The 25,092-nt window shown below is 39.0% G+C and overlaps 1 protein-coding gene across 1 annotated transcript; it reads right to left on the bottom strand.

Annotated features, from left to right (window-relative positions):
* Positions 1 to 1,292: 1,292 nt before the first annotated feature.
* LOC147602625 (uncharacterized) lies at positions 1,293 to 2,734 on the bottom strand. Its single transcript, XM_086797816.1, has 2 exons — positions 2,442 to 2,734; positions 1,293 to 2,329 (listed from the first exon to the last, which is right to left on the bottom strand). Exons 1-2 carry the CDS (start codon positions 2,725 to 2,727, stop codon positions 1,746 to 1,748), a joined length of 870 nt encoding a protein of 289 aa, XP_086653942.1. The 5' UTR covers positions 2,728 to 2,734; the 3' UTR covers positions 1,293 to 1,745.
* Between the last annotated feature and the right edge of the window lie 22,358 nt (positions 2,735 to 25,092).

The following is a 25,092-nucleotide window of genomic DNA, read 5'->3' as shown; positions in this document are numbered from 1 at the left end:
TTCAAAATCCTTTTATAATAGCCATACTATAAATGCTGCTAGGCCCTCTTTTTGTTGGAGTGTCAAAATTGTATGTAGGACCCACAATGGGATGGGGGGGCACAGCTTGAAGAGAACCACACCTAGGTGTAATAGACAGCACGAAGATACGATCCGTAAAACAGAGAGCACCTAAGTTCACTACTAGTAGTGGAGCATGAGATTATATTTTACAGTGTTTCTAAAGAATTAAAACTTATATAAATTGTTCTTTTTTAATGTGTGCCCAATGCAGGAAAATATGGTGGGCCATTTTTCTTCTCGTGTGAAGAGTACGACTTTGCTTAACCCAATGGGATCTTGGCCACACAACAACGTGTCCCCTTTGAAATATGAAGCTATGCCTGATGTAAGTTACTTGTTTGAACAAGTTATAAAAGTTCAAATTCCTTTGGTTTTATATGCTTTTAGAAATTTATCTAATTTTTTTTTAATATTACTTAATTTTGTGTGATATAGGAAGATGACGAAGAGGCATAGGTGAGCAGGACGAGGGGGATGATGACGATGAGGAGGATGACTACAGACCCGCCTATTGTGTTTTATGTTGTGTAACTCCATACTCGATGTAGCTCGCCTTTCATGGCATTTTGGATGTAGCTCGCCTTTTATGGTATTCTGGATTCAATACAAATAAGATTTCGGGAGTTACTATGTTTCAAATGTATTTTCATATGTCGATACGCAAGTGCATTTTAATACATCGACATGTTTGTTTATACAAATTAGAACTGCCTTGAACAGTGCCACTACATGGTGGAAATAGTAGCGCTCTTATTTTTTTATCAACGCCGCTAAGCGGCAGAAATAGTGATGCTGTTGTTTTTTATCAACGCCGCTATAAGTGATGGAAATAGGAATGATATCATTTTTCATTAGTGCCGCTCTCAACGGGCGAAATCAACGTAGGAAATATCGACGCTTATACCGTAGGATATAGCGACGATTATACTGTGGGATATAGCAGCACTTATAGTGTCGAAAAAATAGCGTTGCTTACAGCACGCTTACGCCCCAACACTTTTCGTGATCCTTTTATAACAGCCATACTATAAATGCTGCTAGGCCCTCTTTTTGTTGGAGTGTCAAAATCGTATGTAGGGGGGCAGATCTTGAAGAGAACCACACCTACGTGTAATAGACAGCACGAAGATAGGATCCGTAACAAAGAGCACCTAAGTTCACTACTAGTAGTGGAGCATGAGATTATAGTTTACAGCAAGAAGTAAGGAATTAAAAGTAAGTAAACGATGGATAAGGTATTTGATCTCTTGATCATATGCAATGATTAATAGCAAAGTAAATTGCGTAGATGGGTACCATGCCCTTTATTGCCGAGATGGGTATGGGTAACTAGGACCCCATGATTTATAGGAAAGTAAAATTGTGTAGGTGGGTACCGGGAGCCCACGTATACAAAATGTTGTTTTTCTCTTTCCAAAGCACATTGACGTAGCCTTTTGGTGATACAAGGTAACGGCAAGAGTGAGTGCAAATAGAACATGCAATCACTGCTGCCACCTAAGTGTAGTAGTCTGCGCCTCGAAGTCAACATGAGAGAGAGAGAGGGCAGAGGGGAGAGAATACTGTGGTTGCTGCTTAAGGGAAAATGTTGTTACTCCACCCGAAATTGTAGTGGTGGTTTATTCCTTAGAAAACTAGGGCGCCTACCATTTTAGGCGCGTGGACTATGAATTTATGGACCTCTAGTAGTGGTGGGGGGGCGGTGGAGGGGACTTGTAAGCGGGCGAGGAAGGTGGCGGGGGGTAGACGGGAGGGGACTTGTACACTGGGGAAGGGGATTTGTAAACCGGGGGAGGAGGGGAGGGTGAGGGAGGTGGGGGGTACGTCACTGGAGAAGGGGACTTGTAAGCGGGTGGTGAAGGTGGGGGGTACACCGGGGGAGAGGTGTACACAGGAGGAGGAGGAGGAGAAGGGGACTTGTAAGCGGGTGCGGAAGGTGGGGGGTACACAGGAGGAGGTGTCTTGCATGGGCGGGCAGGAGCGAAGGCAAAAGGTCCCACAGAGTAGAGGAGCTTATCGGGGTATGACTTTTCCAGGCGGAGAGGGGCTCCGGATTTGCCATAGTTGATGTTGGTGCAAGTGCTGCACTTCTTGTCTGGGGAGGAGACCAAGTAGACCTTGCAGTTCTTGATCAGAGGCAGGAACTGCTTGAGGTCGAAGCGGGGGACGCGCAGCAAGAAGTAGCCATGAGAGTCGGTGAGAGCTGTGGAGTAGAAGAACTTCTTGTAGCGGAGGCCGGCTTGGCATGCGAGCTTCACCTTGGCTCCTGCGGAGGGTATCATCATGTTGTGAAATATATACAGGCCGTATCAAGTTCGTCTTTCTGGTTTAGACTTTGAAGCAAGCACACTTGCATTATTAAGATATTAATTACTTACCAGCTAGGGGTTTTGCGTACGCGAGCGATCTGGTTCCCACATATTTGCAATCTTGGCACGACACTACTCCTTCCACCGCAAGGGCAACTACGCTTGGCTTCTTGTACGGTGCTGCCTTTTTGGGAGACTGCTTGTCCCCCTTGGGCGAGCTGTCTGTGTCCTTATAACCCTTGTGCGGATCCTCTTTGTTCGATCCATACTGCCCCTTCGCCAAAGCGACCTCGCAAGCCAAGCCGCAGATTAAAACGAACACGAGCAAGCGCTTGTGCGTGAGAGACGTATCCATGGCTATAACTCAAATCCACTCAGAGTGTAGACGGACCATTACATCGACTGCTTTTATAACCATGTCTGCGAATACGACGACGAGGTTCGCACGTCCACGCCCTTCATCCGATCACTTTGTCACGACTCGGCACACTCCACCCACGATCCTCTCAGAGACGAGTGGTCCACACGAGGTGCCCATAGCCAGCCGGAGTACGACATAGTCCACATTTCTCGCATTGACCATTCCGATGAGTTCCTATTGTCCCCATAAGGGCATAGTCTCCACCTTATTATGCTTTTGCCAGCAACCCACATTAAATGAGAATTAGTATCTAATAAAAACGTGTTCTCTTCTTATTATATTAGTAAACTATCGAGCCACATATACAACAGTCCACCTTTTACATACGCCACATGTATAGTTCAGATCCGAACAAAAACAACACTAGTATAACTCTTCACTATTAACAACCCACAAATCTGGTCCCACCTCTCATCTTGCCAGACAAAAGATGATTGATCCCATCTGATATGGTATGCCAAGCTCAGTGGTGAAGCCCTTGGGGCTCTGCTCCTCCATAGCCTCCTTGTTTCATATCTTCACAACAATCCTCTATCCAATTGGGTTCTCTATCAATGCCAAGAATGTATGGACTAGTTGTTTCTCCTTCAAATACCACCTCTGTATTTTAGGCCCAACTTTGGCAAGCCAACTCTCCCATTATTATATGTCCCCAACTCCTTCACATCCTTCCCTACATATACCCGCAAAGCCATGAATTTGTTAGGTTCCCCTAGTATGTGCACAACTATCCCAACATCTTATGAGTGGCTCATCCTATTCCAGTTTGTAATGACTGCACCAACTCCACAAATGTGTTATCATTCATTTTATTCACATAGTATACATACCAACAATAGTGTACACAACTATACATAACTCAATACCATCTAGTCACTATCTTAAACCCTTTTGAAAATACCAGATAGTTCCTAGAAATCTATATTTCCCACAAACAAGTATATCTAGCCATGCTGAAAATCATACCAACTGCCCCCTTTGCTTCAATCAATTTTCCCATTAACCAGTCCCCCCAAGAACCCCTTAGAGCTATGTTAGCAAACACCCAATTGTCTATCTTTCTCCACAAACCCCTGATGGAAAAACATCCCCAAAACGCATGTTTACCATCCTCTACTATTGATCCACACCTAGGATAAACCCGTGAGGTAAAGTGTCTATCCACCAACTTGTAGGCCTAGAGGGAAAGCCCACATGCATACTCTCACAGAAAGGTTTGGGCTTTCGAAGGTATTCTCAGACCCCATAACAATTTCCACCTCTTCTCCCAAGTACGCTTGCTCCAGGTTACCCTCCAAATTTTGTTGCAGTAGGCCGCATTCAACTCACTTTTTATCATCTCTATATATGCCTTTGGATTTTCATTAGAAACCAATATATTATCTTTCCATAGATCAATCAAACTTCTTACACAAGTATCCTTCTCTTTAGTAACATCAGCATCACCCTTGTTTATACCTTTATGTGGTGAGAATACTTATCATCAACTTTAGAGAGTAGAGCGAGAGAGATAATGAGAATGTGGAAGATGACACAATATTGGGTCCCAATACCCACCACTGAAAGGGCCCCCTCCAAGCAGGAGTATTTGCTTATATTATTCTCTGGAGAAATGTTGTACAATGCTGAGTACAAATGATATAAATGCCCAATGTAAGAACGAGGAAGATTGTACATCAATTGAGTATCTAGCTATCACGAGGCTCTGCCTTGGCCACTGATGCAAGTCCACATAGCTGGAGGACTGCACATATGCTCGCTGAATGTGAAGAGTATCTTCCTTATTAGTAGCCTAGAGTGATTGGATGGTGCAAAGTGAGTATGCTTTGCTGAGAATACTTGAATGATTGAGTGAGAACTGATGCGCTTGCATTGATATGTCTCCTTGCTCTACTAGCTGGCCAGCAAAGGGTTGTCAGCCAGTTCACCATGAACACAAAATACCCAATAAAAAGAATTAAATGCTATTAATTGTTGTGCATGGGAAAATATGATTTTTCTAATGTTGTCCCACCTTTTATGACCTTGTCGCCTGGAGTATTATACCCCACATGTTGTCGGCCTACAACAAAAGACACTAGGTGACTGCATATAGACCCACTCCCATGCTGGTCGGCTAGTCTCACTGAGGTTGTTGAAGGCTAAGCTTAGACCTTGTACATGCCAAATAAGCCCACAAACATACCTAAAGAGTTCTACATGCCTGCTAATGCCTGACCTAATGCTAGGGCTAACTTTTACATGCACTAACTAACACATTCTCCAAGTGGGTTAAGAGGACTAACAATAGACTGACCTCTAAAGCTTAGAGACTAACCTATGTAGCTTGTGCTTGACTATCCCTGGACTAAGGTTTCAAAATGGGGTCATGAGGTACGATAAAAAATCTCAGAAAAGGTTCTACTTCGATACAAATGTTGCCTTGATGATCATGCTAATGTGTCATTGTGTACCCCAGTGCGGGGTGCATGTAACATTCCCTCTTGCTTAACTTGGTGGTAGGTTCAGGGCTTCCAAGTTGTCTGCCCCAACAACTTAGCGTTCTCTTCAAATAACTCTTCATCCAGCCAAACTGCTTCATGGGTTCCACGGTCTTAAACTCTGTGTAGAACTGTCGTATTCTTCGACCAGATCCATGCTTCCATATGTGGAGGAGAATTTATTCTTGCTCTATAACTTAAGCTTCGTCAATCATATTTGGTTGTTACTTTTATGGTATATTCTGCAATTATGGACCTACATATGGCTTCAACCAAGAAACATGAAAGACATTGTGCATAGTCCAACTTTCTGACAACTTTTACTTTAAAGACACATCACTTAACCTCTGAATGACTGGAAATGGGCTCAAACTTCTGAATGATAGTTTGGGACAATGATTTCCCACTTGCTTTAGCCATTGTTTCATGAAAGAAACATGAAAGACATTGTGCATAGTCCAACTTTCTGACAACTTTTACTTTAAAGACACATCACTTAACCTCTGAATGACTGGAAATGGGCTCAAACTTCTGAATGATAGTTTGGGACAATGATTTCCCACTTGCTTTAGCCATTGTTTCATGATGCGAAGATATACCCAATCCTCTTGCTTAAAGTCGACATCTTGTCTGGATTTGTTGGCTTGTCGGGTATATGCTTCCTCAGCCTTGGCAAGGTGCTCCTTAACTAACTCCATGACTTCTGAGAATGTCTTGGTGGTTCTATTGGCCTCAAGAGATGACGACACGTCTCATCCACCAACAGAGATGATAACCGCCAAATGCTGCCTCATACGGCATCCGGCCAATACTCAATGAGTGAGTATCATTTAGGATTGCTTGAACCAAAGGAAGATATTGTTCCAATTTTGACTGCTCATCATGGTAGTGTGATTTGAGAACATCAAAGGCCATTTGATTGTAAATTTATGTTTGGCCATCTGTTTGAGGATGGAATACACATTAGGGAAAATTTGGACTATGAAATGGGCCCTATAAAAAATCCAAATTTTTAGTAATCTTTTGATTAAAAATGCTAATTTTGACCCCATAGTGGGAGACAAAGCAAATGATTCCCCTATTTTTTATAGACTTTTTAGGTCCTAGCATCTACATTTTATCCACTCTCTCACTAGCTTTTAGTACTTTTATAGTCTATAGTTTTGGAATACTTTAACCCATAGAAGTTTAGATGCAAGTTGCATCACCATTCCCAAGTTCTCACTTTTCGGCCATAAAGGGGACCCAAAATTTGACTTTTTTAAAATTTTCATTTTTTGAGTTTTTCCATCAGAAAAACTTTCCTCCTTTTGATACTTGAAGACTCGTCAGAGCTTATCCATTCGATTTTTCTATGAACGATGGATGAAGAAGAATGGGGAGTGGGTTCCCTTGCAATCAAGTGAGGGTGTGGATACACTCATAGATTTATCTCTGACTCTTCCTGATGGTTCAATTGAGGTGGTGAATTGAAGAAATGAATGGATCTTAGGAGATTTTTGGGAGCGTTTTCTCATTCTGGGATTTCAAGATGTCCAAGAAGAAAGCATCAAGATTGGCCGACAAAAGGTACCAGATAGTTCCTAGAAATGTAGATTTCCCACAAACAAGTATCTCTAACCAGGCTGAAAATCATCCCTCTGCTTCAATCAATTTTCCCATTAACCAGTCCCCCCAAGAACCCCTTAGATCTATTAGGAAACACCCAATTGTCTATCTTTCTCCACAAACCCCTGATGGAAAAACATCCCCAAAAAGCATGTTTACCATCCTCTACTACTGATCCACACCTAGGACAAACCCATGAGGTAAAGTGCCTATCCACCAACTTGCAGCCCAGAGGGAAAGCCCACATGCATACTCTCCATAGAAAGGTTTGGGCTTTCGAAGGTATTCTCAGACCCCATAGCAATTTCCACCTCTTCTCCCAAGTACCCTTACTCCAGCTTACCCTCCAAATTTTGTTGCAGTAGGCCGCATTCAACTCATTCTTTATAATCTCTATATATACCTTTGGATTTTCATTAGAAACCAATATATTATCTTTCCATAGATCAATCAAACTTCTTACACAAGTATCCTTCTCTTCAGTAACATCAGCATCACCCTTGTTTATACCTTTATGTGGTGAGAATACTTATCATCAACTTTAGAGAGTAGAGAGTAGAGAGAGAGAGAGAGAGAGAGAGAGAGAGAGAGAGAGAGAGAGAGAATGAGAAGGTGGAAGATGACACAATATTGGGTCCCAATACCCACTGAAAGGGCCCCCTCCAAGCAGGAGTATTTGCTTATATTATTCTTTGGAGAAATGTTGTATGATATGAATGCCCAATGTAAGAACGAGGAAGACTGTACATCAATTGAGTATCTAGCTATCATGAGGCTTTGCTAAAGACTCTCCTTGGCCACTGATGCAAGTCCACATAGCAAGAGAACTGCACATATGCTGGCTGAATGTGAAGAGTATCTTCCTTATTAGTAGCCTAGAGTGCTTGGATGGTGCAAAATGAGTATGCTTTGCTGAGAATACTTGAATGAGATTTGATGTGCCTATATTGATATGTCTCCTTGCTTCTGGTTGGCCAGCATAGGGTTGTCGGCCAATTCACCATGGACACAAAATACCCAATAAAAATAATTAAATGCTATTAATTGTTGCGCACGGGAAAATATGATTTTTATAATGTTGTCCAACATGTTATGACCTCGCCGCCTGGAGTATTATACCCCACATGTTGTGAGCCTACAACAATAGATGCTGGGCGACTGGGTATAGACCCACTCCCATGCTAGTCGGCTAGTCACTGAGGTTGTTGAAGGCTAAGCTTAGCCCTTGTACATGCCAAATAAGCCCACGGACATACCAAAACACTTCTACATGCTTGCTCATGCCTAACCTAATGCTAGGGCTGACTTCTACATGCACTAACTAACACATTCTCCAAGTGGGTTAAGAGGACTAACAATAGACTGACCTCTCTAGCTCAGAGACTAACCTATGTAGCTTGTGCCTAACTATCCCTGGACTAAGGGCTCAAAATGGGGTCACGACGACGTACGATAAAAAATCCTAGAAAAGGTTCTATTTTTGTACAAATTTTACACTGATGATGTGTCATTGTGTACCCCAGTGTAGGGTGCATGTGACAATCCCTCCTACTTAACTTGGTGGTAGGTTCAAGGGCTTCCAAGTTGTCTGCCAACAAGTAGGGGTACTCTTGAAATAACTCTTCATCAATCCAGCCAAACTGCTTCATGGGTTCCACGCTCTTTAAACTTCGTGTAGAACTGTCGTATTCATCGATCGGATCCATGCTTCCATTTGTGGAGGAGAAGTTATTCTCGCCTATAACTTAAGCTTCGTCAATCATATTTTGGTTCTTGCTCTTCTAATATATTCTGCAATTATGGACCTACATATGGCTTCCACCAAGAAACATGAGACATTGTGCATAGTCCAACTTTCTGACAACTTTTACTTTAAAGACACATCACTTAACCTCTGAATGACTGGAAATGGGCTGAAACTTCTGAATGATAGTTTGGGACAATGATTTCCCACTAGCTTTAGCCATTGTTTCATGATGCGAAGATATACCCAATCCTCTTCCTTAAAGTTGACATCTTGCCTGGATTTGTTGGCTTGTCGGGTATATGCTTCCTCATCCTTGGCAAGGTGCTCCTTAACTAACTCCATGATTTCTGAGAATGTCTTAATGGTTTTATTGGCCTCAAGAGATGATAACCACCAAATGCTACCTCATACGGCATGCGGAGAGTACTCAATGAGTGAGTATCATTTAGGATTGCCTGAACCAAAGGAAGATATTGTTCCAATTTTGATTGCTTGTCATGGTAGTATGATTTGAGAACGTCAAAGCCCGATTGATTGTAAATTTCTGTTTGGCCATCTGTTTGAGGATGGAATACACATTAGGGAAAATTTGGACTATGAAATGGGCCCTGTAAGAAATCCAAAATTTTAGTAATCTTTTGATTAAAAATGCAAATTTTGACCCCATAGTGGGAGACAAAGCAAATGATTCCCCTATTTTTTATAGACTTTTTAGGTCCTACCATCTATATTTTATCCACTCTCTCACTAGCTTTTAGTACTTTTATAGTCTATAGTTTTGGAATATTTTAACCCATTAAAGTTTAGATACAAGAAGTTGCATCACCATTCCCAAGTTCTCACTTTTTCTTGTCATATCTTTCTAACTTCTATTGTATCTAATGATTGCAAGGTGCATTCTAATATTTTATACCCAAGATAGAATGCAAGTTGTATCATCACGCCCATAAGGGGGGGCCTATTTTTATTATTATTATTATTATTATTTTGAGTTTTTCCATCAAAAAAACTTTCCTTATATATATATAAACCCAAAAGTGCATTTTTTATATCATTTCTTAGTCATAACTACCTCATAACAATCTTGTCATATCTTCATAACTTTCTCAGAGTCTTCACTCTTGTCATATCTTCCTAATTGCTATGCTATCTAATGATTACAAGATGCATTCTAATATTTTATATCCCAAAATAGAAGGGCATTTTCTGAGGCCACTAAAATAATGACTTTTTGATACTTTTAACATTTTAGTGTATTTTTATTTAAAACTTTCCTCCCAAATATATATATATATATATATATTGAAAAGTTTATTTTTAAATATCATTTTCAAATCCTTATCTCATTTAATGTCACCCCACTCCTTTCATTTAATGCCACCCCACTCCTTTCATTCTTCTCATCTCTCATTTAATGTCATTTAATGCCACCCCACTCCTTTCATTCTTCTCATCTCTCCTAATCATGACTAAAATCTTTATTTTTAAAATATCAAAAATGGCTTTTTTAGAGAGATATATTCTTAATATATATTTCTCTATGATCATTCCAAATGTTAGAATATTATTATCTAATATAAGTCTCTTTTCTAATCTTCTATTAATCTTATTTTTTTGTCATCTTAAATTAGACATGTCTTTAGATGATATTACGAATGGTAGAAATCGTAAAGTAGACAATCACATTCGTATAGATGAAGATTATGCACTAGCAAAACATCCATATGTTAGACAATCATTACCTAATTCAACCATGTCTACACTAAGAAATGAGGGGAAGAAGAATGTTGATCTTTGGGTGGATGGGAATCTCTTCCCCTATTATCCTTTGACCTTGTACAGTCCACCATTTTCTGATTTCACTAGTTTTGTTCGATATGTAGGTGATGGGAAAAATGGGCTCCTAGGTTATTGTAAAAGACTTTCTATTAGTGGTGGTCTTCATAACCAATACTTAAACATTCACAATACCTAGACATGAAAAATAAGGAACAAGAAGCACTCATAAATAATCAAAGAGATAACTTATCCAGGAGGTTGAAGCACACACCAATTGGTGCACGTGAGCATAAACGAAAGCTTTCTAATATTCAAAATCTTTTGGTGCAAGGCAGCGCAAGGAAACGGAGGGTCATGGCGGCATGCAACAAGGTATGTTTCCATGGAATTTTTTGTTTGTATTTTTTATGTCTGTGTTAATTTAAAGGTTTTTTCTGATAGATTTAATGGTGTTTTAAGGGATTAGAGCTTAAAAAGCTAGGCTTAAGGGAGACAAAGGCTATGATGACCCCTATTTTTTGCCTTGCCATATTAGCCATACCTGCTTGGTTTCACTTTTTAAAGGGAATATTCTTATACTCTCTCTCTTACTTTTTGACTTTTCTCATACTTTCTCTCTTACTTTTTGATTTTTTTATCTTCACTCTCTACAAATTGAATCTTTCTTGTCAATTTGAAATCTTCTTTCTCATTAACTCCCACCATATCTCCCTTCCACATCAGCAAAACATTCTCGTATTTAGGTGGGCCGCCCCAAAAAGTGATAATTTTTAATTTTTAATTTTTTTACATTTTAAGGTGGAAAAAACACCACCCAACCAATAGGTATGAAGCCTTACCTTGGTGACTGCAATCCAAGAAGCAGCGGAGGCATTTTTGGTCACCATGTTTGAAGATTCTAACCTGTGTGCAATCCATGCAAAGCGGGTCACAATCATGTGTAAAGACATCAAGCTGGCACACACCATTCGATGTGATAACCTTTGAATATTTTCCCTTGTGATGTACATGATTGGACAATGTAAAACTTCACTTAATATATTCTCCTTTTAGTGCTTCTCAAGTTGTCCACCATGAAGGCCTTGATTGCCTGTGTATGTGTATCAAAAATATTTAAATGTATTTGATTTGTATATTTCATTTACAAGGGTGATTTGTATATCTCACTTGCTAGTATGTATAGTTTGAAGAATTAGAAAAGTAAAAAAAAAACCCAACCTGAACAGGGCGACTTTTGCCCAGACAGGCGACTTTTGCCCAGACAAGAAGCCTGTCTAGGCAAAAGTCGCCCTATTCTGGTTGGGAGTCTTGTTTTAATCTTCCTCTCAACCATATGTATTAATTTTTTTTTGTTTTAATATTATTTATTGTAAATTGCTTGGTGATAGCAAAACTTGTGTATGATAACTAGGTGATATCAAGCTTAGTGTGAAGGCACCACATCTTTTATGATCTTAATACTACTTTGTAAGGCAGTATATATCTTTAATTTTAAGTACCTAATTAATAATAAGGTCTATATAAATGCTTATCCATGACAATTAAAGGCTTAAAAATGCAAATAGAGCCCTAACCTGAATAGGGCGACTTTTGCCTAGACAACAAGCCTGTCTGGGCAAAAGCCACCGTGTTTAGGTTGGGGCTATTTTTATATTTGGTGGCCTCTAATTGTCATGTACAGACCTTTATATGTTTAGGTTGGGGCTATTTTTATATTTAGTGGCCTCTAATTGTCATGTTGTGTTTAGGTTGGGGCTATTTTTATATTTGGTGGCCTCTAATTGTCATGTCGTGTTTAGGTTGGGGCTATTTTTATATTTGGTGGCCTCTAATTGTCATGTACAGACCTTTATATGTATTCATATTCACATACACATAGGCCTTGCTATCAATTAAAGCTGAGTATTGGCTAAATTAGATAAAACTATATTCATGTAAGAAGTACACACTCATGTAAGAACTCTCTCCTTCCATGTGGAAGAACTCTCTCATCATGTAAAAGAGTATCTTTTATGATCTTAATATTACTTTATAAGGCACTATATATCTTTAATTTTAAGCACCTAGTTTATAGAAAATCTTATATGAATGCTTATAAATGACAACTGAAGGCTAAAAAATACAAAAGGAGCCCCAACCTAAACAGGGCAACTTTTGCCCCAAACAGAAAGCCTATCTGGGGGCAAAAGTCACCATGTTCAGGTTGGGTCTATTTTTATATTTGGTGGCATCCAATTTCATGTGTACAAGCATTTACAAGTAGTCATATTCACATACACACTCATTGTGGTCAGAGAGGACAGGGGGGACATCATGGGAAGTTGGCCCAAATTAATCATACTGGTACCACAAAACTAAACATGCATGCAATCCAATGTTATCCACAATGGCTCTCACTCACTCTCTCTCTCATATCATGAAAACTTACATTATTCAAACTTTATGTATAAAAAAACCCAATTGTATTAATAAAAAGGATTTATATTGATTGTCGAGCACAGTATCTAGCTACAATAAAGTTTCAAGCTAACTCATAATGTTCTTGAGACGCCTAGCTATAGCCTTGCACCTCTGCTTGCTAAGTGGAAGGGTCCCCGAGACAATATGGCATTGTGACCACACAATCTGGGTCCTTGTCACCAATGATCTCCGCAAATGCAGTGTGTGCGAGCACTTTAGAAGCATAATCCCCTTAGAAGGCAGCGTATATTGTAGCCTTGTTGATGAGGACTATCTTGTCAGCGTTTCTTGGAATTGTTGACAAGCATAGGACCTTGCTAAGTACTTTGAGGGCTAACATGTAGAAGCTTGCCATGGGGCTGAATGCATTGTGCACCACAACAAGGTGTTGAGGTGCAATACGACCCATGCAATGGGGCAACACAACATCTCTTCCAAAAACCTTGCATCATGTGCCACCTTTACGTTGAGCCCAAGCATCTATAGAGACTATATGCTGCACACAATAAAGAGGATTAGAGGAATTCTAGTAGTATTATCAAATATATTTATTAGATTCATAAATAATTTATCTTATCGTGTGTTTGAAATCAGAGCTAAACACCTTAGGCTTGCAAATGTCAATGGAGGACTTGTGTTCCTCCAACGACACTAATGTAGCGTCCTTTGACTCTCTGGTTGGTGGCAATTGGTCTTGAGCTTTTCTAAACTCCTCTCCTCAGTCACCATCACAAGGCTTTGATCAGCAGCCTCTGCAATTGCTGATTTCAAGATCATCATCGACTCATGCACACCACCCTGCACTACTAGAACAAGCCCTTGTTGCAAAGCCTCCGAGCCCTTGTTGTCGATGGAAAACTCATCATTCACAGCTAACAAGGAGAGGCACTTGGCTTGGTTGAGCTTGCAGACCTTTTGTAGGTCATGTAAAAAGAGGAATTCCTCCCCTTCAGTAACCACAGAGCTGAGCTTACTAAGCTCAAGCTCAGGCATCTCTCATGTGTAGCCTCCTTTCCCTTGCCCACATCTGGTACATCTAGGGTACCCTCTATAGCACCCTCCTCCACCTCTTCTCTGTTAAAAATTTGTGGTGCTCATGCTAGGTGACACAAGTGGAGGAGAGAGAAGACACAAAGCTTACTAAGCTCAAGCTCAGGCATCTCTCATGTGTAGCCTCCTTTCCCTTGCCCACATCTGGTACATCTAGGGTACCCTCTATAGCACCCTCCTCCACCTCTTCTCTGTTAAAAATTTGTGGTGCTCATGCTAGGTGACACAAGTGGATGAGAGAGAAGACACAAAGTCATACCAGAAATCTCTTGCTTATTAAATTGCTTACAAATGCAATTGGGCTCTAATCTCAGACAAATTGTGAAGAGTTTCCATCCTTTAAATAGGAGGAGGCCACCCCTTTGGGGTGCCTTTACACACAACCTTAATTTCAACCATCCAATATTGTGCCCAAGACTAATGGTTACAATACCTATATTCTAATACCCCCCCTCAATACCAGCTATGAATGCATGGAATGGGTGGTATTGCACATAGAATCCCCACCTTAATCTATGGATGGAGATGCCTTTATAAATAGGCGTACAATGGTGTTCATGGTGATGTGATTTACTAGGGTTTACCAAATACCCTAGAGCTTCAAAGGTTAATAATGGCCTTTGAGTCTTTAGTTGTTGTCGATGATGATGTACACCTTAATGCGGGTGCACTCCACTCTTTATGCGTGCTCATTCATCTTTCCACTTTGACCTTTCAAATAAGTGTTCAAGGGAATGGGTTTGGGAGGGTCTTACCACTTGTCTTAATGATTTGACAAGAATAGTGTCTACTCCACTAATACAATGAGAAGGTACAAGCTTATTTAGAGTGATTAAGGAGCTGATTTCATGGCTCACAATGACAAGAAACACGCTTCTTGACTCATGAGTACATGGCTTATACATGTGCCAATGTCTCTTACATAAACAATGCCAAGAAAGCTCATGCAATGTCACTAAAAAAATGAAATAGAGGCATGTTAGGATGCATTGACCTCTTCTTAGGTTCAGCTTACATGCTAAACACAATGAGTTCATAGCGGAATAAGAATGCATTGAACCATTCATGGGTTGCACATGGCTTATGGGATGCCATTACACCATACTTGCATGGAACAAGCTCAAGAAATAAGCGGAAGTTGAATAGAAGCACCCAAAATTGATGTGCTTACCAAAAACCTTCATAATAGAAGATTTGTTGATGAAGAAGCTGATGTAGAAGTCCTCCTCAGTTGCAAAAACTTCCCGCTTTGATGGTTATGCCCACCATTAGTGTTTAAAAACACTCTCCAAGCTAATAGTCACCACCGAGAGCTTTATTTCTTGAGTAAATTGTTGTTGAAGACGCCGCCTTTAGAGATTTTTGATGAAGCCACCTCCCCTTAGAGCCAAGGGACTCCATTCCTCTTCAGTTGGGCCACCACTAGTGTTTAGCAACACTTGTTAGTGTTTAAAAACACCTTAATCCCGCTTTAAACAAGTTTTTGGTGAGGCTTTTATGGAGAAGATGGAGAGGGAAACTTGGTTTAGATTTTGGCTTTAGGAATCAGCCAAATGCTGGGAAAAGCTTATAATTACCATTATTTAACCAAAAAATCAACTCCACTTGAAAAGAAATGAGAAATAATTAATTTTTAATCTCACTTATAAGCTTGGTGAAGCTTTGGCTATGGCACCTCTGGACAGCAGCCTGCTCTTTTGCTTGGCTCTCCTTCTGTGGTCCATCAAATGCCAAACCCTCTTAGACGTAGCTTTAGCACATCATGGCGCCCCTACACATAAGAGGGTTTGTCCCAATTGTGCACAAGCAATGCATATGGACCGTACGACCACAAAGCAGTAGAAAAACAAGCTGATTTTGGGGACGTGGAAGAAATTGGCGACTCTAGGGGCTAATCAGAGGCATTGATGGGCCATGGAGCTTAGAAATGACCTAATCTACAAAACCCTAGAGCAAACCGCAAGCCAAAAATGCCTACAATGCGTGCTATGAGCCCTCCAATGAGCTGTGGTATGGGCTGGCCAGTTTGGAATCTAGTGAAAAAAGCAAAAATAGCATTAAATGCCCAAATCTGGCCCAAATCTCCCACAGATTGGCTTGAAGTCGGCCTATTCTACACCACAAGAGTAAACCTAAGCTCTAGATACCAAAAAAATTTGTGGTGCTCATGCTAGGTGACACAAGTGGAGGAGAGAGAAGACACAAAGTCATACAAGAAATCTCTTGTTTATTAAATTGCTTACAAATGCAATTGGGCTCTACTCTCACACAAATTGTGAAGAGTTCCCATCCTTTAAATAGGAGGAGGCCACCCCTTTGGGGTGCCTTTACACACGACCTTAATTTCAACCATCCAATATTGTGCCCAAGACTAATGGTTACAATGCCTATATTCTAATAACGACCTTAATTTCAACCATCCAATATTGTGCCCAAGACTAATGGTTTTTACAATGCCTATATTCTAATATTCTCCACCCTGTGTTTTGGCCGAGGCACTTGTCTCTCGAGAGTATGGCACCAATGTCTTTGACAAGGATGCTTCACCAGATTGAGGTTCCTCAATTTGGAGGAGGAGATCTTTGACCATAACGGCCTCAACAAGCTGGTTAAGGACCTCAGGTTTAGGATCCTCCTCCTTGCCTTGTACCATGCCTCCAATTGAGACATCCTCCACCTCTACCTCTTCATCAGAGTCTTGCTCACCACCACCAAGGTATATGAAGGTGGCAATGCAAGAGAGGAAATCAAGGCCAATCTTTCCCATCTGAACTGCAAGCATCTCCTCCTTGTTGGTGATCTTCTTGTAGTGACCATCAAGGAGCACAATATCTTGGCATTTTTGCAACCTCCTGAGGGCATTCATGTCATTTTTGTTGATATACTGTAGGAGATTGCATGGCACCCAATCACCATCCTCTTGTGGTATCTTGATAGTCCAGAGCCTGATGTACTCCTGCATGTAGTCAAGAGTACCTCTGTAGTTCTCTTCTGCCAAGAGGATGGTCGTTCCAAAGTCAATCTCGCGGGAGAAGATAAAGAAAAGTTCCTCTCTGCCAGGCCACTCAGTTCTCTTCAAGAACTGAAGAAACCTCTTGTATGCCATCTGGGTCCATGCTACAAGGGAGTGACGAATGCTAGAAATGGAGAGATGAGTGGTGAAAGAGAGAGGAACCTCAAAACAAAGTGTTAGAAAATCAGAAAGGTCCTATATTTATAGACCTGAAAAATAAACATTGGGCATTTCAGACTATAACATAAGTGACTAGTAACCCCAAATTTATATGAAAATATAAATTAAATCGACAAGACATAACACAAGTGGTCATTCACAAGGAACCATCATTTTATAATAGGTTTGATACAAAAACATCTTAATTCACAAGTGGCCCCTCGACGACTTGCGACACTAATTCTGAAGTTGAAATTTGCATCCTCTGTTACTCCACTCTTTGCAAACCTGTAAGCTCTTCTCCAAACGTCTTCCAATATAAACAAGGAAATTCAAGTGTAATAAATAAAACAACATATTCAAAAAACACAAAGCAACGCAAATTTACAAATATCAAAGCTCACCTTTCGTCGGCCAATCTTGATGCTTTCTTCTTGGACATCTTGAAATCCCAGAATGAGCAAACGCTCCTGAAAATCTCCTAAGCTCCATTCATTTCTTGCATTCACCACCTCAATTGAACCATCAGGAAGAGTCAGAGATAAATCTATGAGTGTATCCACACCCTCACTGGGGATTGCAAGGGAACCCACTCCCCATTCTTCTTCATCCATCGTTCATAGAAAAATTAAATGGATAAGCTCTGACGAGTCTTCAAGTATCGAAAGGAGGAAAGTTTTTCTGATGGAAAAACTCAAAAAAATGAACATTTTAAAAAAGTCAAATTTTGGGCCCCCTTTATGGCCGAAAAGTGAGAACTTGGGAATGGTGATGCAACTTGCATCTAAACTTTAATGGGTTAAAATATTCCAAAACTATAGACTATAAAAGTACTAAAAGCTAGTGAGAGAGTGGATACAATGTAGAGGGTAGGACCTAAAAAGTCTATAAAAAATAGGGGAATCATTTGCTGATGTGTCTTTAAAGTAGAAGTTGTCAGAAAGTTGGACTATGCACAATGTCTTTCATCTTTCATGGTTGAAGCCATATGTAGGTCCATAATTGCAGAATATATCATAAAAGCAACAACCAAATATGATTGACAAAGCTTAAGTTATAGAGCAAGAATAAATTCTCCTCCACATATGGAAGCATGGATCTGGTCGAAGAATACGACAGTTCTACATGAAGTTTAAAGACCGCGGAACCCATAAAGCAGTTTGGCTGGATGAAGAGTTATTTGAAGAGAACCCTGAGTTGTTGGGGCAGACAACTTGGAAGCCCTAAACCTACCACCAAGTTAAGCAAGAGGGAATGTCACATGCACCCTGCACTGGGGTATACAATGATACATTAGCATGATCATCAATGCAACATTTGTATCGAAGTAGAACCTTTTCTAGGATTTTTTTTTTGTACGTCATGACCCCATTTTGAGCCCTTAGTCCAAGGATAACAAGCTACATAGGTTAGTCTCTAAGCTTTAGAGGTCAGTCTTTTGTTTGTCCTCCTAACCCACTTGGAGAATGTGTTAGCTAGTGCATGTAGAAGTTAGCCCTAGCATTACCAGGCATGTAGAAGTCTTTAGGTATGTTCATGGGCTTATTTGGCATGTACAAGGTCTAAGCTTAGCCTTTGACAACCTCAGTAATGTAAGATTCCTCCCCCACCCCCTTTTTGATGTCTAGTATCTTCCCCTGTAATCAACCCTCTTCAGAAATATAAAGACCCTGTTGCTAACTATTTTAGCCTAGAGAGAGAAAAATTATTCTAGAGAGAGAATATTCAGATTTTGAATATTTTTGGATAGAAAAATATCTCTTATAATTCAGATGAGTTCCCTTGAAACAGAAATTCAAAAAGAATTTTCCAATGTGCAATTGGAATTAATTGGAAATAGGTATAAAGAACCTTAGTCTAAGGGTCTAGATTTTCAGAAATCTTAAGACTATGGTCCAATTAAGGTTCCTATGGGCCAATAGCATCAATCCATGTGTAGGGAAGAGATAAATCCAAATTTGTAAAAAGAAGATACCCAAAAATGAGTAAATGCTCACATAAGGTGAAGAGTTGAAAATGTACAAGGTTTATTAGTAAAAAACTATGAGCAATATTAAAAATATGAGATATTTTGGGTATCCAAAAATGAGTAAATGCTCACATAAGATGAAGAGTTGAAAATGTACAAGGTTTATTAGTAAAAAACTATGAGCAATATTAAAATGATGCCATTATGACACATATGTAAGGAAGGGGAATTCTTTAAAGGAGGTGCATATTTCACATAAGATGAAGAGTTGAAAATGTACAAGGTTTATTAGTAAAAAACTATGAGCAATATTAAAATGATTCCATTATGACACATATGTAAGGAAGGGGAATTCTTTAAAGGAGGTGCATATTTCACATGCTTGAATGAGTTTTAAACTCATAAAAATTGAGATATTTCATCTCTCCTCTCTCCTCATTCAAGTCTAGTTCCAAAAAGTTAGCTTAACTGACCTAAAAATGGTCAAATATTGACCAAACTGATTTAGAAAATTCTAGAATCAGTTTGTTTGGTTAGGAGCTCAATTTTTCCTATAAATAGAAGCCTCCCCCTTGTTGAAAAATAGTTAGTGTTTATGCATCGTTACTCTACTCCACCTAAGCCAAGAACTGTGAATTCCATTTAATAATTCACTAGTTTTTGGAGCTTCCCTCTTTCTTCAATCCCCATTAGTGGCTCCATCAACATACTTAACCAATTGATTGGTTGGGGGCCTCTACCGTGAACAAAGAATCAAGCAAGTTGTAAGGTAATTAGTGAATATTCATCTTTCTATAATTTCTCAATGTTTCTCTCTTCTCAACCCCTCTCAAGCTTGAGAAGTTTAATTGGTATGGTTTTTTTTAAATGCTATTGAAGTTTGAATAGTAGTGAAGAGTTACATAATTTAATAAATGCTATTGAAGTTAATTTTCATTTATGTTTAAATTCTAATGATTCTTATGTAAATTCTCTCTCTCACTCAAGAAATGGTCATACTCATGACCCATTCTCAATCCAAATCAAGCTTTTCATAAAGCTTTTCCTTAACCCAAGATAAAGCTATGCTTGAGGCCAAATTAATGGCTTTTTCTTATGCTTTTAGTTTATGTATATTGATGATTCAATCCATTATGGATTAAGGATCCAATTAGAGAATCATTTTAATTATTTCCTTAATGATAAGCTTTATCCCTTAGAAAAATTGAGATTTATCAATCATAGCAGCGGAGCTATGGCAAAATTTTTATAAAAATTATGCATAAAAATTTTTTTCATTCAAAGCATAAAAAGAGGACTTCCTACCATATTCTAGGAATCATCATCCTAGATTAATTGAAAGAATTTCATTATAATCATGGAGAAATTAAATTTTAATATTATGCATAAAGGATAAATTTTTATATCAAAAGTGTTATTTTTACCATTTTTATTTTCATGCATAGAAGTATGCATAATGGATAAATTCTTATATCAAAAGTGTTACTTTTATCATTTTTACTTTCATGCATAGAAGTATGCATAAAGGATAAATTTTTATATCAAAAGTGTTATTTTTACCATTTTTATTTTCATGCATAGAAGTATGCATAATGGATAAATTTTTATATCAAAAGTGTTACTTTTATCATTTTTATTTCATACATAAAAGTATGCATAAAAGAAAATTTTTATATCAAAAGTGTTACTTTTATCATTTTTAATTTTCATGCATAGAAGTATGCATAAATGAAAAATTTTTATATCAAAAGTGTTACTTTTATCATATTGGATTTCATGCATATAGGTATGCATAAAAGATATTCTTTTTATACTAAAAGTATGATTTTCCTCATAAATGGATTTTATGCTTAACTTAGATGCATAAGAGAAATTCTTTTATTCTAAAAGTATAATTCCCTACCAAATTGAAATCATGCATAAGAAGATGCATAAAAGATTGATTTTAATTTCGAAAGTGTTAGTCTCCTTAAATGGAATTTATGTATAAATAAATGTGTAGAGAAATCTTATATCAAATAAAAGAATTCTCTTTTAAAAAAAAAAGATATGAAATGTGATAAGATGTGATAAGAGGTGTATGAGATGTGATAAGAATTGATAAGATGCGTATGGAAAGTGATAGGATGTGATAAGAGGTGTGATAAGAGGTGATAAGATGCTTATGAAATAAGTTAGGATGTGATAAGATGAATTAAGATGTGTATGGGGGGATGAGGTAAGAAGTGTATGTGATAGGATAAGATGTATATGGGTTGTGATAGGGCGAGAATGGATGTGATGTAAAAGATTAGATGTGAAAGTATATGGGGTTATATAAATGGGAATGTGAAAATGGATGTATGTATGTGGATGTGTGGATATGGAGATGGGAGTGTGGATGTATGAACATGAAAATGGATATATGCATGAAGATGTATATGCATAGATGTAAATGTGGAGGTAGATGTGGATGTAGATGTGAATGTGGAATGTGGATGTATAGATGTGGATGTATGGGAATGTGGATGTGGATGTATGTGAATGTGAATGTAGATGTGGATGTATAGATGTGAATGTGGAATGTGGATGTGGATGTATGTGGATGTAGATGTGGATGTATGGATGTGTATGTATGAATGTGGATATGGGATGTGGATGTATAAATAAGGATGTGAAAATGGAGGTAAGCATGTAGATGTGGATGCATGTATGTGAATGTGAATGTAGATGTGAATGTGGAATGTGGATGTATAGATGTGGATGTATGGGAATGTGGATGTGGATGTATGTGAATGTGAATGTAGATGTGGATGTATAGATGTGAATGTGGAATGTGGATGTGGATGTATGTATGTATGTGGATGTAGATGTGGATATATGGATGTGTATGTATGAATGTGGATATGGGATGTGGATGTATAAATGAGGATGTGAAAATGGAGATAAGCATGTAGATGTGGATGTATGGATGTGAATGTGGATGTGGATGTGGATGTATGGATGTGGATATGGATGTGAATATATGATATGTGATGTGAAGGAATCTGAAGTGAAGAGATGGAAAAGGAGGTGATTGGATGAGTACACATATACATGGAATGTGGAATAAGTAATGTGGATTAATGAGGGATAATGTGGAAAAATGAGAGTTAATATAGAAACTGTATTTGTAAACTGTTTGTAAATGCTGTTTGTAAATGGCTGTTTTATGTCAAGAATGCTGGGGAAGCATTTTGACCGTCTTGTGATTAAGGTCGTGGAGACCTAACTGATAAAGTTGCAACTGCTGACGGAGAGTCAATGGAGGACGTCTCGCGTAGCAAGGTCGACCGAGGTCTTGACCAGCCTCGGTTCGATTAAAATGGTGAGCTTCCGGTACGGTGGATGAGGGACCAAGGAAGCGGCCTATGAGTGAAGCGCTAGGTCACCTGCGAAGGATCCTAGAGGGTGCTGACCATACGGTGCTCGGGCTCTGGGTCGCCTAGGATACCCACGCGTGCGTCGAGGAAGATATTGGAACAAGAAGTAAGAGTTGTTTTGTGAAACCGGGCATGGATCTGGTTGACTGACCTTGCTGGTCCTCAACGGATGAGTCCATGGCTCTTTTATATGGATCTGTTGGTTGATCTTGCTGATCTTCAACGAGAGTCCATCTTGATAAGTGATTATATTGCCGAGTATTATGGGCTAGGAACTATGGAAACGGCCTCTGTGTGGACAGGTGGTGAGCGTTCTAGTTGCCAATGATGCCATAGATACTCTGATGAAGGAATGATGGGAAATTATGAATCAACTGGATAAATTGGGAGATTGTGATCAGTGGTACTATGGTTTCATTAAAGGATTGTTTTAAAGTTAGCTGATGCTAAGAAAAAGGCAATTTTCATATTGGGTGTGTAAGTGGTGTGGCTAGTTTTATGTTTGCATGAAATTCCGGCTAGGGGGCCTTGGAACTCTTTTCCTTGGTACCCGGGACAAAACCTAACCAAATTCCAAATTGGATCCCATCACTACAGTGGTTGGGCGGTTGGCTAACCCATGGGATCGGATGGGGTTAGGCTGGACTGATGGATCCATAAATCGAGACTCAACTTTGTTTTTACGATAGATAAAGTAAATCCCGGATAGAAATTGTTCTATGGATAGGAATCAACGGCTGTGCCTCTTGATGGGGAAAAAAGCGTTGATCCCAATGATCCAAGTGCAAGTTTCTACCTTGAATTGACCAAGTACCGTTAAAGGTGCAGTCAGATCAGTTGATCCGTAATGATCTTGACTACGTTAGAGTAAAGAGTTATCCTGGTGGAATCGCCCATGCTTTCCGAGTAAAGGAAGTTTTTCCAGTTTCGGTTTTGGACAAATCGACGGATTAGTCTCTTGTCCGGATATCCGTGGGCGAGGCCCCGAGTGTGAGACCCCTACCCACGCATGATGTGCTACTTCCGCTGCTAGTACCCCGAATCCGTTGATCGGTGGGGAACAGGGATCTCACAGTTGGTATCAGAGCCGCTTTTGAAAGCTAATAAAGATAATTAAATTCTTATCTGAAATTGGTAATAAGAATTCAGAAACAGCATTTTCATAATGTATTTTCATCCCGTAAGCTTCTTTAATGAAGAAATTTTAATCAAAGAAATTATTTTTATAGATGGAAGTTCCACATTTATCTGGTATTCCCGACCTCACCCAGTCTCAAGATATGATTGCATTTGCCTTCGAGCATCTCATCTCTTCCGCTTCAACTCAAACAAGCCGAGTAAGACTTGCACGCCATTTCAAGGATTTATATTTTCCTACCCCAGTGGAGAGAATACAACATAAGTGGGTTGCAAGGCAATATGTCCACGCTCATTGCAACCGCCGTACAATGCTGTGGCAGAATCTCTCATTGACTATGATCCTGTTAAAGCTGAAAATGGTGCGTGGTGTCATTCTATATCATTCGACACCTCGAAATTTCAGACTTTCATGTCAAATTTATAGACTCCTTAGTCGATTTATCCCTAAGGAGAAAATAATAATTTCCTTCACAGTTAGAGAACTTATGTAACAGGGCATGACTATGGCCCAGTACCGTCGTCTTATACGTCTCTCGAAGAGATTTTGAATTTTGGAGCCGAACCACTCTATGTAATTATTGCAACTTGTATATAAATATACAAATGTTTTTTTTACGGACGATCGGATAAAGAAAAATCTATTTATCAGACTTAAGTCATAGATCTCCAATAAGATCAACTGAGGAGCAAATTATGTCAAAAGTTTATCAAGACGCATAAAAAGGTTGTAATTGTTTGATATAATTCATACAAATTGTTAATTCAAATTGAAATTCGTAAATTAGTAATTGGGTCTTCAATTGGAAGTACCGCAATTGTATGGAACCCTGACTTGCTTGAGACCTAGACATGATGGTATTTACCTTATAGTTTCGAGTATCATGACTATCCGTATATACCGAGGGTATAACTGCAGCTCTTTACCGATAGTATATACGAGTAAATCTAAGACTTGAAATTATAAGCGTTAATGCTATCCAGATGATGATTTCGAATGTGGTTGATATGATTTTTAATTCTGTTTGAGAATTGATGAATTGAATTGGATTCTGATTGAAAAATGACGATTTTCGAAATTTAGTTGAAATGTAATAAGCTGAGCGAAACCACAATGAGGATGAATGGGACGAGTCCCAGTGATGATATTCATAACTGGAATGATGATAATGATTTCAGCAAATCACTATGAGATTAGTGGATTGTGCTGTCAGATTGCTACTGTTAACACTTGAGACGGTAGATTAAGTTAAGGGATGACAAATTGAGAACTTGCTTAACTAAAATTCCTGTGGAGGAATGTTCAGAAGGAAAATTTTCAGACTAATGGACCATTATCGTGTTAAAGATATGAATGATATGATCTGAATGAATTGTTATTTAATGATGAGTTCTATATAAGGGATAATTATCCCCGTATTCTGTTGGGTTGACCAGAATATAAGGAACCCCAGAATAAATTGGATCTTAAGAAAAAGAGTTGTCCTCTACCTTGC

The sequence above is a fragment of the Cibotium barometz genome, unplaced genomic scaffold (genome assembly GCF_041138505.1).
Source record: "Cibotium barometz isolate CiBa-2024 unplaced genomic scaffold, ASM4113850v1 ctg368, whole genome shotgun sequence".
In the NCBI taxonomy this organism is placed as follows: Eukaryota; Viridiplantae; Streptophyta; class Polypodiopsida; order Cyatheales; family Cibotiaceae; genus Cibotium; species Cibotium barometz.
Note: the sequence above shows the minus strand (reverse complement) of the source record. Positions and strands in the feature narration are given on the sequence as shown.

Bases quoted from the DNA above. Each gene is read 5' to 3' on its own strand.
- LOC147602625 (XM_086797816.1), bottom strand. From the start codon at position 2,727: ATGGATACGTCTCTCACGCACAAGCGCTTGCTCGTGTTCGTTTTAATC. The intron at 2,330-2,441 runs GTAAGTAATTAA...TACCCTCCGCAG, and splicing joins GTACGCAAAACCCCTAGCTG to GAGCCAAGGTGAAGCTCGCA.